The 18,316-nt window shown below is 42.1% G+C and overlaps 1 protein-coding gene across 1 annotated transcript in view; it reads left to right on the top strand.

The window, feature by feature from the left end:
• The window catches only part of CLPTM1L (CLPTM1 like), a 195,861-nt gene that overhangs the window by 74,830 nt on the left and 102,715 nt on the right, over window positions 1–18,316 (top strand). Inside the window, exon 9 of the mRNA XM_053714359.1 lies at window positions 6,157–6,260. Within this exon, the coding sequence (XP_053570334.1) occupies window positions 6,157–6,260 (104 nt within the window). The remainder of the gene's footprint in view (window positions 1–6,156; window positions 6,261–18,316) is intronic.

Genomic DNA, 18,316 nt, shown 5'->3' with positions numbered 1-18,316 from the left:
CAAAAATTTGTTATTTTTAAATAGTGCCGGTTTGTACTATTTACTCTCTAGCAGAAAGTGATGAAGAATTCTGCTGAGAGGAAAATGATTTTAGCATGTTGTAACTAAAATCCACTGCTGTTCCCACATAGGACTGAGGAGTACCGGAAAACTTCAGTTGGGGGGAACAGTTTGCAGGCTTAACTGCTATAAGGTATGTTCAGTCATATTTTTCTAGTCAAGACTTACTAGTCTAGTAATACTAGAAGACTGACAAGAATCCCCATGTGGGGAAGGTAAGCCATATTCTGAGACTCAGTATAGAAGGTAGGCTTAATTAACAGAGCTCAAAGACTGGTGGACACTGTTAAAGGGCAATCGATTATTTTATAGTGAAAATATAATCACTCTACAAGTTTATCACTTTTGGAGTGCTTTTTTGGGATTTTATTCCATATGGCAGAATTTTAGACACCTATTTAGGGTTTTGAAGGCCCCACAACTCCGGAGTGGAGAGGGAGGGGGCCTAAATTTCGCGCCTCAGTTGCGCAGTTCATTTTGCAGACGGCTTCATGCAGCTTCACGTGGAGGGTCCTAAGACTACTTGAGGACTTCATAGAGGCTTATTCTCATCAAACTAATCCCCAGGGGCAAGGTAGGGCCACAGCAGATTGCTGTGGCATGGTGCTGTAGTTTGCTAACCAGTTGTCATTGTCAGCTTTAGGTTGCTCCGGTTCGGGCATTAAGGGGTTAATTGACTTGATATTTGCTGTGCAATCATTCCAAAGCAGAAAGATTGGATCATTTTTGAAGATTTAGTAAAAAAGTGTGCGCTTTTTATTTAAAGGCACAGTACCGTTTTTTCTCAAATTGTATTTTTCAGTATTTGAGTGCTGTCTAAGTCTGTTTAACATGTCTGAGCCTACAGATAGACGTTGCTCTATGTGTTTAGTAGCCATGGTGGAACCCCCTTTACATTTGTGTTTTAAGTGTGCTAATGTATCTATGCATTTTAAAGATAACGTTGTTTCACTTAAAAATGTAGCCCAAGATGATTCTTTAACAGAAGGTAACGAGGATAGCCCACCTTCCTCTCCCCATGTGTCGACACCAGTTACGCCCGCGCAAGCGATGCCTAGTACCTCTAGCTCATTGGCCCCTATTACATTACAACAATTAGCAGCAGTCATGGATAATTCCCTTGCGGCATTTTTATCCAAACTGCCAGTTTTTCCTAAAAAGCGTGATAGCTCGGTTTTAAGAACAGAGTATGAGCAATCAGAAGCTTTGGAGGGTTTATCTGTTGTACCCTCACAACACTCTGAAGTGACGGTGAGGGATGTGCTGTCCGAGGGAGAAATTTCTGATACAGGAAAGTTTTCTCAGCGGGCAGAATCAGATTCTTTAGCGTTTAAATTTAAGCTGGAACACCTCCGCGTGCTGCTTAAGGAGGTATTGGCTACGCTGGATGATTGCGACCCCATGGTGGTCCCAGAGAAATTGTGTAAAATGGACAAATTCCTAGAAGTCCCTGTATACACTGATGCGTTTCCGATCCCGAAGAGGGTGGCGGATATTGTGGATAGGGAGTGGGAGAGACCAGGTGTACCCTTTGTTCCCCCCCCCCCCTATCTTTAAGAAAATGTTCCCCATAACTGATCCCAGGCGGGACGCATGGCAGACGATCCCTAAGGTAGAGGGGGCAGTTTCAACACTAGCCAAGCGCACAACCATACCAATTGAAGACAGTTGTGCTTTCAAAGATCCTATGGATAAAAAATTAGAAGGTTTACTAAAGAAAATATTTGTTCAACAAGGTTTCCTTCTCCAACCTATTGCCTGCATTATTCCTGTGACTACTGCAGCGGCTTTGTGGTTTGAGGCGCTGGAGGAGTCGCTCCAGACTGAGACCTCATATGACGAAATTATGGATAGAATTAAGGCTCTAAAGCTGGCTAATTCTTTTATAACAGATGCCGCTTTGCAATTAGCTAAGTTATTGGCGAAAAATTCTGGTTTTGCCATCATGGCGCGCAGAGCGCTCTGGCTTAAATCATGGTCGGCCGATGTGTCGTCTAAAAATAAGTTACTGAATATCCCTTTCAAGGGAAAGACCCTTTTCGGGCCCGAATTGAAAGAGATTATTTCGGATATCACGGGGGGAAAGGGCCATGCCCTCCCGCAAGATAGGCCTTTTAAGGCTAAAAACAAGGCTAATTTTCGTTCCTTTCGCAACTTCAGGAGCGGTCCTGCTTCAACCTCTGCGACCACAAAGCAAGAGGGTAACTCTCCACAGCCCAAGGCAACCTGGAAGCCTTTGCAGGGCTGGAACAAGGGTAAACAGGCCAAGAAGCCTGCAGCTGCTACTAAGACAGCATGAAGGGGTAGCCCCCGATCCGGGACTGGATCTGCTATGGGGCAGACTCTCTCTCTTTGCTCAGGCTTGGGCAAGAGTTGTTCCCGATCCCTGGGCATTAGAGATAGTTGCTCAGGGATATCTTCTAGAATTCAAGGACTCTCCTCCAAGGGGAAGGTTCCACATTTCTCGTCTGTCTACAGACCAGACAAAGAAAGAGGCGTTCTTACGCTGTGTAGAAGATCTAATCAAGATGGGAGTGATATGTCCAGTTCCAATTACAGAACAAGGACTGGGTTTTTACTCAAACCTGTTTGTGGTTCCCAAAAAGGAAGGCACTTTCAGACCAATCCTGGATCTAAAAATTCTAAACAAATTCCTCAGAGTTCCATCTTTCAAGATGGAAACCATTTGGACAATCTTACCGATGATCCAGGAAGGTCAATATATGACTACTGTGGATCTAAAGGATGCGTACCTTCATATTCCTATCCACAAAGATCACCATCAGTTCCTAAGGTTCGCTTTTCTGGACAAGCATTACCAGTTCGTGGCCCTTCCCTTCGGGTTGGCTACCGCTCCCAGAGTTTTCACAAAGGTGCTAGGGTCCCTTCTAGCGGTACTGAGACCGCGGGGCATTGCAGTAGCACCCTATCTGGACGACATCTTAATACAGGATTCGTCTTTTCCCAGAGCTAAGGCTCATACGGATATTGTTCTGGCCTTTCTAAGGTCTCACGGGTGGAAGGTGAACATCGAAAAAAGTTCTCTGTCCACGCTCACAAGGGTTCCCTTCCTGGGAACATTAATAGACTCGGTAGAAATGAAAATATTTCTGACGGAGGTCAGAAGGTTAAAGATTCTAAGCACTTGCCGAGCTCTTCATTCCATTCCTCGGCCATCTGTAGCTCAGTGCATGGAGGTAATCGGATTAATGGTAGCAGCAATGGACGTAGTCCCTTTTGCTCGAATTCATCTCAGGCCACTGCAATTGTGCATGCTCAAACAGTGGAATGGGGATTATGCAGATTTGTCTCCTCAAATCCAACTGGACCAGAAAACCAGAGACTCTCTTCTCTGGTGGTTATCTCAGGATCACCTGTCTCAGGGAATGTGCTTCTGCAGACCGGAGTGGATCATCGTAACGACTGACGCCAGTCTGTTAGGCTGGGGCGCGGTCTGGGGCTCCCTGAAAGCTCAGGGCCTATGGTCTCGGGAAGAGTCTCTTCTCCCGATAAACATTTTGGAGCTGAGAGCGATATTCAATACGCTCCAGGCTTGGCCTCAGCTAGCGGCGGCCAAGTTCATCAGATTTCAGTCGGACAACATCACGACTGTAGCATACATCAATCATCAGGGAGGAACAAAGAGTTCCTTAGCGATGAAGGAAGTAACCAAGATAATCAGGTGGGCGGAGGATCACTCTTGCCACCTATCTGCAATTCACATCCCAGGAGTAGACAACTGGGAAGCGGATTTCCTAAGTCGTCAGACTTTTCACCCGGGGGAGTGGGAACTCCACCGGAGTTATTTGCTCAGCTGACTCAGCTTTGGGGCATTCCAGAGTTGGATCTGATGGCGTCCCGTCAGAACACCAAACTTCCTCTTTACGGATCCAGGTCCAGGGACCCCAAGGTGGCATTGATAGATGCTCTAGTAGCGCCTTGGTCCTTCAATCTGGCCTATGTCTTTCCACCGTTTCCCCTTCTCCCTCGGCTGGTAGCCAGAATCAAACAGGAGAAGGCCTCGTTAATTCTTATAGCGCCTGCGTGGCCACGCAGGACTTGGTATGCAGACCTAGTGGACATGTCATCTGTTCCACCATGGACGCTGCCAATGAGGCAGGATCTTCTAATACAGGGTCCATTCAAGCATCCAAATCTAGTTTCTCTGCAGCTGACTGCTTGGAGATTGAACGCTTAATTCTATCCAAGCGTGGGTTCTCTGAATCAGTCATAGATACTCTGATCCAGGCTAGAAAAACTGTCACCAGGAAAATTTACCATAAGATATGGCGGAAATATCTTTGTTGGTGTGAATCCAAGGGTTACTCGTGGAGTAAAATTAGGATTCCAAGGATATTGTCTTTTCTCCAAGAAGGATTGGAGAAAGGTTTGTCAGCTAGTTCCTTAAAGGGACAGATATCTGCTCTGTCTATCCTTTTACACAAGCGTCTGGCAGAGGTACCAGACGTTCAAGCGTTTGCACAGGCTTTAGTCAGAATCAAGCCTGTCTATAAACCTGTGGCTCCTCCATGGAGTCTCAATTTAGTTCTTTCAGTTCTTCAAGGGGTTCCGTTTGAACCTTTACATTCCATAGATATTAAGTTATTATCTTGGAAAGTTTTGTTTTTGGTAGCTATATCTTCTGCTAGAAGAGTTTCAGAATTGTCTGCTTTACAGTGTGATTCACCCTATCTGGTGTTCCATGCAGATAAGGTTGTTTTGCGTACCAAACCTGGTTTTCTTCCTAAAGTTGTTTCTAACAAGAACATTAACCAGGAAATCATTGTTCCTTCTCTGTGTCCTAATCCAGCTTCAAAGAAGGAACGACTTTTACACAATCTTGATGTGGTTCGTGCTTTGAAATTCTATTTACAAGCAACCAAGGATTTCAGACAAACATCATCTTTGTTTGTTATCTATTCTGGTAAGAGGAGAGGTCAGAAAGCGACTGCTACCTCTCTTTCTTTCCTTTTGGCTGAGAAGCATCATCCGTTTGGCCTATGAGACTGCTGGGCAGCAGCCTCCTGAGCGAATTACAGCTCATTCCACCAGAGCTGTGGCTTCCACATGGGCTTTCAAGAATGAGGCTTCTGTTGAACAGATTTGTAAGGCAGCGACTTGGTCTTCACTGCATACTTTTGCCAAATTTTACAAATTCGATACTTTTGCTTCTTCGGAGGCTATTTTTGGAAGAAAGATTTTGCAAGCAGTGGTGCCTTCAGTTTAGGTTACCTGTCTTGTTCCCTCCCTTCATCCGTGTCCTAAAGCTTTGGTATTGGTATCCCACAAGTAAGGATGAATCCGTGGACTGGATACACCTTGCAAGAGAAAACAGAATTTATGCTTACCTGATAAATTACTTTCTCTTGCGGTGTATCCAGTCCATGGCCTGCCCTGTCAATTAAGTCAGGTTAAAATTTATTGTTTAAACTACAGTCACCACTGCACCCTATGGTTTCTCCTTTTTCTTCTAACCGTCGGTCGAATGACTGGGGGACGGAGCCAGAGGGGGAGCTCTATGGACAGCTCTGCTGTGTGTTCTCTTTGCCACTTCCTGTAGGGAATGAGAATATCCCACAAGTAAGGATGAATCCGTGGACTGGATACACCGCAAGAGAAAGTAATTTATCAGGTAAGCATAAATTCTGTTTTTTCATTCTTTCAGCTTCCCTCTCCCTCACATTAGCTCCTGTTCACCTTTTCCATTTTCCTGACCACCTTCATCACACATCATCTAAACCCCCTCTCTCGCTTATCTTCTCGGCCACCTGCTTTTCACATAATCATTATCATCACTAGTGTCGGCCTAAAAACTTAAAACAATTTTAATATTCAAATTTTATTTAGCAAAGTTCTATATATTTAGTTTTTTTATATAATGTCATGTAATAGTAATAAAGATTCAGATGATGATTATGTCAATGACATACTAGTGAAATCTATTACATTGCCATGAGCAACTTTATCACTGATTAGGAAGGACTCAAACTGACAGTTTTTCATTGCATTAAAAGTTATTCACATAAATATAATCTGTTTTCTACAATGCTTCCTTAGGGCATGTGATATTAATGTATGTAATTATTCACTCTCCAGTTCTCTGGCGTTGCTTTAGTACGGTGATCATATTCCTTTTCCTGTTGGATGAACAAACAAGTTTGCTTGTACTGATCCCTGCTGGCGTGGGAGCTGTAATTGAGGTTAGTGGTAATACACTGAATATAACACTACTGTATTTTGTTTAAGTTGCCATTCGCTTGTTAATGTTAGTAAATTTTATATATATATATATATATATATATATATATATACACATATATATACACATACATACATACATACATACATACATACATACATACATACATACATACATACAAAGAGAGAAGCGCTCTACCAGGAACGAACGACAGCTCATCAGCTAGTTCTATGGCGATTTACCACCCAGGAGCAGCCTCTTTTAGACCAGTGTGCTTTTCACAGAGGAAAACTTTCCTGAAGCATATCAGTCTGATCCCGCCAAGTCCAGCCCCGAAGTACCAGGCAATTCTCCTCTGAACAAGTAACATGACAACCCCAGACGTGCCCAGCGTGCTTATAGGAATGTGGCTGCACCTCACTGACGAGGCCTATAGGAGGCCGAAACGATAGTCTGGGGTTGTCATGTTCCTTGTTCGGAGGAGAATTGCCTGGTATTTCGGGGCTGGACTGACCTTACTTGGCGGGATCAGACTGATATACTTCAGGAAAGTTTTACTCTGTGAAAAGCACACTGGTCTAAAAGAGTCTGCTCCTGGGTGGTAAATAGCCATAGTACTAGCTGATGAGCTGTTGTTCGTTCCTGGTAGAGCGCTTCTCTCTTCGTATATATATATATATATATGTATATATGTGTATATATATATATATATATATATATATATATATATATATATATATATTTTATTACAGTTGTATGCAAAAGTTTAGGCACCCCTGACAATTTCCATGATTTTCATTTATAAATAAATGGGTGTTTGGATTAGCAATTTAATTTTGATCTATCAGGTAACTGGATTAACAGAAAATGTGCAATATGCATCAAAACGAAATTAGACAGGTGCATAAATTTGGGCACCCCAACAGAAAAATTGCATCAATATTTAGTAGAGCCTCCTTTAGCAGAAATAACAGCCTCTAGACGCTTCATATAGCCTGTAATGGGTGTCTGGATTCTGGATGAAGGTATTTTGGACCATTCCTCCTTGCATAACATCTCTATTTCAGCTAGGTTTGACGGTTGCCGAGCATAGACAGCCCGCTTCAAATCACCCCACATATTTCCAATGATATTCAGATCTGGGGACACTGGGATGGCCATTCCAGAACATTGTACTTGTTACTCTGCATAAATGCCAGAGTAGATTTTGAGCAGTGTTTTGGGTCGTTGTCTTGTTTAAATATCCAGCCCCGGCTTAACTTCAACTTTGTGACTGATTCCTCAACATTATTCTTAAGTATCTGCTGATATTGAGTGGAATCCATGCGACCCTCAACTTTAACAAGATTCCCAGTACCAGCACTGACCACACAGCCCCACAGCATGATGGAACATCCACCAAATTTTACTGTGGGCAGCAAGTGTTTGTCTTGGAACGCTGTGTTCTTTTGCCGCCATGCATAATGCCCCTTGTTATGACCAAATAACTCAATCTTTGTTTCATCAGTCCACAGCACCTTCTTCCAAAATTAAGCTGGTTTGTCCAAAAGTGTGTTTGCATACCTCAAGCGACTCTGTTTGTGGCGTGTGCAGAAAAGGCTTCTTCCGCATCACTCTCCCATACAGCTTCTCCTTGTGGAAAGCGCCCTGAATTGTTGAACGATGCACAGTGACACCATCTCCAGTCTTTGGAGGTGGTCTGTGGGCTGTTTTTGACCGTTCTCACCATCCTTTGCCTTTCCGATATTTTACTTGGCCTGCCACTTTTGGCCTTAACATGAACTGTGCCTGTGGTCTTCCATTTCCTCACTATGTTCCTCACAGTGGACACTGACAGCTTAAATCTATGCGATAGCTTTTTCTTTCATGTAATTAGCAAGAGTCCATGAGCTAGTGACGTATGGGATATACATTCCTACCAGGAGGGGCAAAGTTTCCCAAACCTCAAAATGCCTATAAATACACCCCTCACCACACCCACAAATCAGTTTTACAAACTTTGCCTCCTATGGAGGTGGTGAAGTAAGTTTGTGCTAGATTGATTCTTAGTCAAAGAGGTTTCTCTATGTTACAGGCTCGTAAATCTGTATCTAGGAAGATATATTATCGAGTCTGGAAGACTTACATTTCTTGGTGTCTTTCTCATCATTTTTCCTGGCATTCTTTTAGAATTCCGAGAATTTTACAGTTTCTTCAGGATGGTTTGGATAAAGGTTTGTCTGCAAGTTCCTTGAAAGGACAAATCTATGCTCTTTCTGTTCTTTTTCACAGAAAGATTGCTAATCTTCCTGATATCCATTGTTTTGTACAAGCTTTGGTTCGTATAAAACCTGTTATTAAGTCAATTTCTCCTCCTTGGAGTTTGAATTTGGTTCTGGGGGCTCTTCAAGCTCCTCCGTTTGAACCTATGCATTCATTGGACATTAAATTACTTTCTTGGAAAGTTTTGTTTCTTTTGGCCATCTCTTCTGCTAGAAGAGTTTCTGAATTATCTGCTCTTTCTTGTGAGTCTCCTTTTCTGATTTTTCATCAGGATAAGGCGGTGTTGCGAACTTCTTTTAAATTTTTACCTAAGGTTGTGAATTCTAACAACATTAGTAGAGAAATTGTGGTTCCTTCATTGTGTCCTAATCCTAAGAATTCTAAGGAGAGATCATTGCATTCTTTGGATGTAGTTAGAGCTTTAAAATATTATGTTGAAGCTACTAAGAATTTCCGAAAGACTTCTAGTCTATTTGTTATCTTTTCCGGTTCTAGGAAAGGTCAGAAGGCCTCTGTCATTTCTTTGGCATCTTGGTTGAAATCTTTAATTCATCATGCTTATGTTGAGTCGGGTAAAACTCCGCCTCAAAGGATTACAGCTCATTCTACTAGGTCAGTTTCTACTTCCTGGGCGTTTAGGAATGAAGCTTCGGTTGATCAGATTTGCAAAGTAGCAACTTGGTCTTCTTTGCATACTTTTACTAAATTCTACCATTTCATTTTGATGTGTTTTCTTCTTCTGAAGCAGTTTTTGGTAGAAAAGTACTTCAGGCAGCTGTTTCAGTTTGATTCTTCTGCTTATAATTTCAGTTTTTTTCATTATAAGATTTAAACTTTATTTTGGGTGTGCATTATTTTCAGCGGAATTGGCTGTCTTTATTTTATCCCTCCCTCTCTAGTGACTCTTGCGTGGAAGATCCACATCTTGGGTAGTCATTATCCCATACGTCACTAGCTCATGGACTCTTGCTAATTACATGAAAGAAAACATCATTTATGTAAGAACTTACCTGATAAATTCATTTCTTTCATATTAGCAAGAGTCCATGAGGCCCACCCTTTTTGTGGTGGTTATGATTTTTTGTATAAAGCACAATTATTCCAATTCCTTATTTTTTATGCTTTCGCACTTTTGTCTTATCACCCCACTTCTTGGCTATGCGTTAAACTGATTTGTGGGTGTGGTGAGGGGTGTATTTATAGGCATTTTGAGGTTTGGGAAACTTTGCCCCTCCTGGTAGGAATGTATATCCCATACGTCACTAGCTCATGGACTCTTGCTAATATGAAAGAAATGAATTTATCAGGTAAGTTCTTACATAAATTATGTTTTATAGCCTTCCCCTAAACCATAATGTTGAACAATCTTTGTTTTCAGGTCATTTGAGAGTTGTTTTGAGGCCCCCATGTTGCCACTCTTTAGAGGAGAGTCAAAGAGAACAACAACTTGCAATTGACCACCTTAAATACCTTTTCTCATGATTGGATGCACCGGTCTATGAAGTTCAAGACTTAATGGGCTCACCAAACTAATTGTGTGTTCCGATTAATTAGTGCTAGGTAGTTACAAGTATTCAAATCAAATCAAATCAACAAAATGACAAGGGTGCCCAAATTTATGCACCTGTCTAATTTTGTTTTGATGCATATTGCACATTTTCTGTTAATCCAATAAACCTAATTTCACTACTGAAATATTACTGTGTCCTTCAGTTAGTTGATAGATCAAAATGAAATTGCTGATCCAAACACCCAATTATTTGTAAATGAATATCATGGAAATTGTCAGTGGTGCATATATATATATATATATATATATATATATATATATATATATATATATATATATATATATACACACACACACACACACACACACACACACACACACACACACACACACACACACACACACACACACACACACACACACACACACACACACACACACACACACACACACACACACACACACACACACACACACACACACACACAAAAACAGCACTCACTGGGCTTGACCCAGGGTCTGATGAAGTGGTGTATGCCCTGAGACGTCACTTGAAGAAAGGACATCATTTGCTGCCAAGCCCAGGGAGTGCTGTTTTCTTCTGTTTATATTTGAAATTTCACTCAGCATCTCTCTCGTCCACATTTTGCTTGTTAAAAGCAGATCTATCCTCTTGCTAAGAGTGTGTTTAAAGGGGCATGAACATGTATAAAGGAAATGCTCTGTGTTTTAACCTATTTGCAGTAGTTAAAAGGACACAGAGCATGACATTTTAAGCAACTTTCTAATTTACTCCTATTTTAAAATTTTCTTCATTCTTAGTATCTTTATTTGAAAAGCAAAAATGTAAGTTTAGATGCCGGGTCATTTTTGGTAAACAACCTGGGTTGTTCTTGCTGATTGGTGTATAAATTCACCCACCAATAAACAAGTGCTGTCCAGGGACTGAACCAAAAAATGGCTGGCTCCTTAGCTTAGATGCCTTTTTTTTCAAATAAAGATAGCAAGAGAACGAACAAAAATTGATAATAGGAGTAATTTATAAAGTTGCTTAAAATTGCATGCTCTGTCTGAATCAAGAAAGAAAAAAAAATTGGGTTCAGTGTCCCTTTAACCCCTTAATGACCACAGCACTTTTCCATTTTCTGTCCGTTTGGGACCAAGGCTATTTTTACATTTTTGCGGTGTTTGTGTTTAGCTGTAATTTTCCTCTTACTCATTTACTGTACCCACACATATTATATACCGTTTTTCTCGCCACTAAATGGACTTTCTAAAGATACCATTATTTTCATCATATCTTATAATTTACTATAAAAAAAAATATAAAATATGAGGAAAAATTGAAAAAAACACACTTTTTCTAACTTTGACCCCCAAAATCTGTTACATATCTACAACCACCAAAAAACACCCATGCTAAATAGTTTCAAAATTTTGTCCTGAGTTTAGAAATACCCAATGTTTACATGTTCTTTGCTTTTTGTGCAAGTTATAGGGCCATAAATACAAGTAGCACTTTGCTATTTCCAAACCACTTTTTTCCAAAATTAGCGCTAGTTACATTAGAACACTAATATCTTTCAGGAATCCCTGAATATCCCTTGACATGTATATATTTTTTTTTAGTAGACATCCCAAAGTATTGATCTAGGACAATTTTGGTATATTTCATACCACCATTTCACCGCCAAATGCGATCAAATACAAAAAATCGTTCACTTTTTCACAAATTTTTTCACAAACTTTTGGTTTCTCACTGAAATTATTTACAAACAACTTGTGCAATTATGGCATAAATGGTTGTAAATTCTTCTCTGGGATCCCCTTTGTTCAGAAATAGCAGACATATATGGCTTTGGCGTTGCTTTTTGGTAATTAGAAGGCCGCTAAATGCCACTGCGCACCACAAGTGTATTATGCCCAGCAGTTAAGGGGTTAATTAGGGAGCTTTTAGGGAGCTTGTAGGGTTAATTTTAGCTTTAGTGTAGTATAGTAGACAACCCCAAGTATTGATCTAGGCACATTTTGGTATATTTCATGCCACCATTTCACCGCCAAATGCGATCAAATTGAAAAAAAAGTTAAATTTTTCACAATTTTAGGTTTCTCACTGAAATAATTTACAAACAGCTTGTGCAATTATGGCACAAATGGTTGTAAATACTTGTCTGGGATCCCCTTTGTTCAGAAATAGCAGACATATATGACTTTGGCGTTGCTTTCTGGTAATTAGAAGGCCGCTAAATCCTGCTGAGCCTCACACGTGTATTCTGGCTAGCAGTGAAGGGGTTAATTAGGGAGTTTGTAGGGAGCTTGCAGGATTAATTTTAGCTTTAGTGTAGAGATCAGCCTCCCACCTGACACATCCCACCCCCTGATCCCTCCCAAACAGCTCCCTTCCCTCCCCCACCCCACAATTGTCCCCGCCATCTTAAGTACTGGCAGAAAGTCTGCCAGTACTAAAATAAAAGGGTTTTTTAAAAAATAATTTTTTTTTAGCATATTTACATATGCTAGGGTGTAGGATCCCCCCCTTAGCCCCCAACCTCCCTGATCCCCCCCAAAACCGCTCTCTGACCATCCCCTCTGCCTCATTGGGGGCCATCTTGGGTACTGGCAGCTGTCTGCCAGTACCCAGTTTGCAAAAAAAAAAAGGGCTTTTTTTATATTTATTTGTCTTTTTTCTGTAGTGTAGCTTCCCCCCCCCCACACAGACAAACCCCCACCACCTTGCTGATCTTTTTTTTTTTAAAAAAATATTAGGGCATTTAAACATTTTTACTAACACATTTTCTGTAGTGTAGCGGTTCCCACCCGCTCCCTCCCCGTGCACGCGCCCGCCCCCGCCCTCCCGTGCACGCGCGCGCCCGTGCGCGCCCCCGCTCATCCCCGCCCCCGATCCCGCCCCCCCCTGCACATAACCAGGGCCATCGATGGCCGCCACCCGCCTCCCGGTCCGGCTCCCACCCACCAACGCCGGGAACCACCGATCTCCGGTGCAGAGAGGGCCACAGAGTGGCTCTCTCTGCACCGGATGGCTTAAAAAAGTTATTGCAGGATGCCTCCATATCGAGGCATCACTGCAATAACCGGAAAGCAGCTGGAAGCGAGCAGGATCGCTTCCAGCTGCTTTCCAAACCGAGGACGTGCAGGGTACGTTCTCAGGCATTAACTGCCTTTTTTTTGAGGACGTACCCTGCACGTCCTCGGTCGTTAAGGGGTTAAAGTCAGCTCCAGAGCAACAATGCACTACAGGGACTTAGCTAATCACATCTAGTTTGGCAATGACAAGGTGTATATGTGTATCACCAGCAATCTTCAACGAGTTTCCCAGCAGTGCGTTGCTCCTGAGCCTACCTAGATATGCGTTTTAGCAAGGGAATGAAGCAAATCTGATAATATAATTAAACTAAAAAGTCTCTTAAAATTGTATGTTCTGTATGAACTCTTTTTTTTTTCTTTCATGTTCCTTAAAGTCCTAGAAGCAAAATAACAAAACAACCCATATCCTATCTTCACCCTCATCTAGATGTTTATCAAGTAATTTTTGCCTAGTCAAAAATATGATAATTTAACACTTTACAAACACCAACTGCAAACCTTAAAGGGACATGAAACCCAAATTTTTTCTTTCATGATTTAGAAAGAACATGCAATTTTAAACAACTTTCTAATTTACTTCTATTATCTAATTTGCTTCATTCTCTTGATATGCTTTGCTGAAAAGCATATCTAGATAGGATAAGTGTCTGCTGATTGGAGGCTTCACCTTAGATTCCTTGTGTGATTGGCTCACCCATGTGCATCACTATTTCTTCAATAAAGGATATCTAAAGAATGAAGCAAATTAGATAATAGAAGTAAATTGGAATGTTGTTTAAAATGTTATTCTCTACCTGATTCATGAAATAAAAAAAATGGGTTTAGTGTCCCTTTAATATACTTGAAAGCCAAAAGAGTCTTGAAATCAAAAAACATTATTGTCATTTTTAACTTTAACATTAACCCACTAAAAAGTAATACATGTATGAAACTGTTCTGATATTTATAATTCAGATACATATTTCTCCAACATTGGTGTGTCCGGTCCACGGCGTCATCCATTACTTGTGGGATATTCTCCTCCCCTACAGGGAAAGGCAAGGAGAGCACACATCAGAGCTGTCCATATAGCTCCCCCTCTAGCTCCCCCCCCCCCAGTCATTCTCCTTGCCGCTCTGAACAAGTAGCATCTCCTCGGGGATGGTGAGGAGTTTGTGGTGTTAGTTGTAGTTTTTTATATCTTCTATCAAGAGTTTGTTATTTTAAAATAGTGCTGGCTTGTACTATTTACTCTACAACAGAAAAGTGATGAAGATTTCTGTTAAGAGGAATATGATTTTAGCACAAGTAACTATAATCCATTGCTGTTACCACGCAGGACTGTTGAAACCAGAGAACTTCAGTTGGGGGTAACAGTTTGCAGACTCATCTGCTTCAGGTATGACTAGTCTCCTTCTAACAACACAGGCTAATGCTAGATGACAGTCATTTTTCCCCTCAGGGAAAATGGTAAGCCATTTTTCTTTCACCTCAGCAAAAAAGATAACAGGCTTCCCCTTTTTGATTTTTATGCTGGTAGACACTGTTAGGGGCAAAATCAATTGGTTTTTATTACAATATCATGGCATTTGAACTGTTTTATAAGCTCATATACACTTGGGAACGTTTTTTTATTGATCTGGCATGTTTTAGACACCTAAATCTAGTCAGGAAGGCCCCTTCACTCTAGTGTGCTGAGGGAGGAAGCCTCATTTTGGTGCTTCAGCTGTGCAGTTGATTTCAAGGCAGTGCATGCAGTTTTCATGTGAGAGGGTCCTGTGACTCAGAAAGTGACTCCAGAAGGCTTATTTCTGTGGATGATTGACCCCTAAGGAAGGTAAAATGCTGCAGCAATACTGTAGCAGGGATTGTAGTGTATAAAAACGGTTAAATCCAACAATTAGCTCTGGTTTGCTTGTTTTAAGAGCTCCATATTTGCTGTGCAATACTTTCTAAGCATTAAGACACTGGGGTCCAAATTTCATAAAAATCGGATATTGCCTTAATAGTTTTTTGAACATTCAGAAATAAAGTGTGTAATTTTATTATTTAAAGAGACAGTAACGTTTTTGTTTAAAATCGTTTTTATTGCATTGTTTGCCTGCCTAAATCTGTTTAACATGTCTATGCCATCAGATAACCTATGTTCTGTGTGTGTAGAGACAAATGTGTTCCCCCTTTGAGTGTTTGTGATAATTGTGCCATAGCGTCCAAACAAAATAAGGACAGCTCTATTACATTTCATAATGTTGCCCAAGATAATTTATCTAATGAAGGTAGTGAGGATAATTCTACATCCTCTCCTTCTGTGTCTACACCAGCTTTGCCCACGCAGGCGACACCTAGCGCGCCAGTGCTTATTTCTATACAACAATTAACAGCAGTAGTGGATAATTCTATAGCAAATCTTTTATCCAAACTGCCAGCATTTCAGAGAAAGCGTGATTGTTCAGTTTTAAATACAGATAAAAAAAGGATGAACAATCAGACGCTGACGATGCCTTATCTATTTTACCCTCACATCAATCTGAATTGGCTGTGAGGGAAGGGCTGTCTGAGGGTGAAATTTCAGACTCAGGAAAAATTTCTCAACAGGCAGAACCTGATATAGTAGCATTTAAATTTAAGCTAGAACATCTCCGCGCTTTGCTTAAGGAGGTATTAGCTACTCTGGATGACTGTGATTCTGTAGTAGTACCAGAGAAGTTGTGCAAATTGGACAAATTTTTAGAGGTCCCAGTGCACGAAGACGCTTTTCCAATACCCAAGAGGGTAGCGAGCATAGTGGATAAGGAGTGGGAGAAGCCAGGTGTACCCTTTGCCCCACCTCCTATATTTAAGAAAATGTTTCCCATAGTAGACCCTAGAAGGGACGCATGGCAGACGGTCCCGAAGGTTGAGGGAGCTGTTTCAACACTAGCGAAGCGCACAACTATTCCTATAGAGGACGGCTGCGCTTTCAAAGATCCTATGGATAAAAATTGGAAGGATTGCTTAAAAAGATTTTTGTTCAACAAGGGTTCATCCTTCAACCAGCTACGCGTGTTATTACTGTCACTTCAGCGGCGTCCTTTTGGTTCGAGGAACTAGAAAGGTCGCTCCAGAAAGAGACTTCCTATGAAGAAGTCATGGACAGAATTCACGCATTAAAGTTAGCTAATTCCTTTATATTGGATGCCGCTTTTCAAATAACGAAATTGGCGGCGAAAAACTCAGGTTTTGCTATAGTAGCGCGGAGGGCTCTTTGGCTAAAATCCTGGTCGGCAGATGTGTCGTCCAAGACTAAGTTACTTAATATTCCTTTCAAGGGTAAGACCCTTTTTGGGCTGGAATTGAAGGAAATTATTTCAGACATCACTGGGGGTAAGGGCCATGCCCTCCCACAGGATAGGCCTTTTAAGGCTAAGAACAAGTCTAATTTTCGTTCCTTTCACAATTTCAGGAACGGACCGGCTAATAACTCCACTGCCGCTAGACAAGAAGGTAACGCGGCCCAGCCCAAACCCGCTTGGAAGCCCATGCAAGGCTGGAACAAGGGTAAACAGACCAAGAAACCTGCTGCTGCTACCAAGACAGCATGAAGGGGTAGCCCCCGATCCGGGACCGGATCTGGTAGGGGGCAGACTATCTCTCTTCGCTCAGGCTTGGGCAAGAGATGTTCCGGATCCCTGGGTACTAGAAATAGTCTCCAAGGGATACCTGCTAGAGTTCAAGGGACTTCCTCCAAAGGGAAGATTCCACCTGTCTCACTTATCTTCAGACCAGATAAAGAAACAGGCATTCTTACATTGTGTAAGAGACCTATCAAAGATGGGAGTGATAAACCCAGTCCCCTCCGGGGAACAAGGTCTAGGTTTTTACTCAAACCTGTTTGTGGTTCCCAAAAAAGAGGGAACTTTCAGGCCAATCCTGGATTTAAAGATATTAAACAATTTCCTCAGAGTTCCATCCTTCACGTGGCTCTTCCATTCGGTTTAGCCACCGCTCCCAGAATTTTCTCAAAGGTGCTAGGGTCCCTTCTAGCGGTCCTAAGGCCGAGGGGCATCGCTGTAGCACCTTATCTAGACGACATCCTAATCCAAGCGTCGTCTCTTTCCAAAGCGAGGGCCCACACAGACGGAAGGTGAACATAGAAAAGAGTTCACTGTCACCGTCCACAAGGGTTCCGTTTCTGGGAACAATAATAGATTCTATGGAAATGAAGATCTTCCTGACAGAAGTCAGAAAGTTAAAGCTTCTAAATGCTTGTCGAGTTCTTCATTCTATTCCTCAACCCTCCATAGCTCGGTGCATGGAAGTAATAGGACTAATGGTCGCAGCAATGGACGTGGTTCCTTTTGCTCGAATTCATCTAAGACCATTACAGCTGTGCATGCTCAATCAGTGGAATGGGGACTATACAGACTTGTCTCCCCAAATTCAAGTAGACCAGGTAACTAGGGACTCACTTCTCTAGTGGTTGACCCAGGATCACCTGTCTCAGGGAATGAGTTTCCGCAGACCGGAGTGGGTCATTGTCACGACCGACGCCAGCCTCTTGGGGTGGGGCGCGGTCTGGGACTCCCTGAAAGCTCAGGGCCTATGGTCTCGGGAAGAGTCACTTCTCCCGATAAACATTTTGGAACTAAGAGCAATATTCAATGCGCTCCTGGCTTGACCTCAGCTAGCGAAAGCCAGGTTCATAAGATTTCAGTCGGACAACATAACGACTGTTGCGTACATCAATCATCAGGGGGGAACAAAGAGTTCCCTAGCGATGAAGGAAGTAACCAAGATCATCCAATGGGCAGAGAATCACTCCTGCCATCTATCTGCTATTCACATCCCAGGAGTAGACAACTGGGAGGCGGACTATTTGAGTCGTCAGACTTTCCATCCGGGGGAGTGGGAACTCCACCCGGAGGTCTTTGCTCAGTTAACCCAATTATGGGGCATTCCAGACATGGATCTAATGGCGTCCCGACAGAACTTCAAGATTCCTTGTTACGGGTCCAGATCCAGGGATCCCAAGGCGATTCTAGTGGATGCATTAGTGGCGCCTTGGTCGTTCAACCTAGCGTATGTGTTTCCACCGTTTCCTCTCCTTCCCAGGCTCATAGCCAGGATCAAACAGGAAAAGGCCTCGGTGATTCTGATAGCTCCTGCGTGGCCACGCAGGACTTGGTATGCAGACCTGGTGAATATGTCATCGGCTCCACCAT

Source organism: Bombina bombina, chromosome 5 (genome assembly GCF_027579735.1).
Source record: "Bombina bombina isolate aBomBom1 chromosome 5, aBomBom1.pri, whole genome shotgun sequence".
Lineage (NCBI taxonomy): Eukaryota > Metazoa > Chordata > Amphibia > Anura > Bombinatoridae > Bombina > Bombina bombina.
The sequence above is the reverse complement of the archived record's forward strand: the minus strand, read 5'-3'. Positions and strand labels throughout refer to the sequence as shown.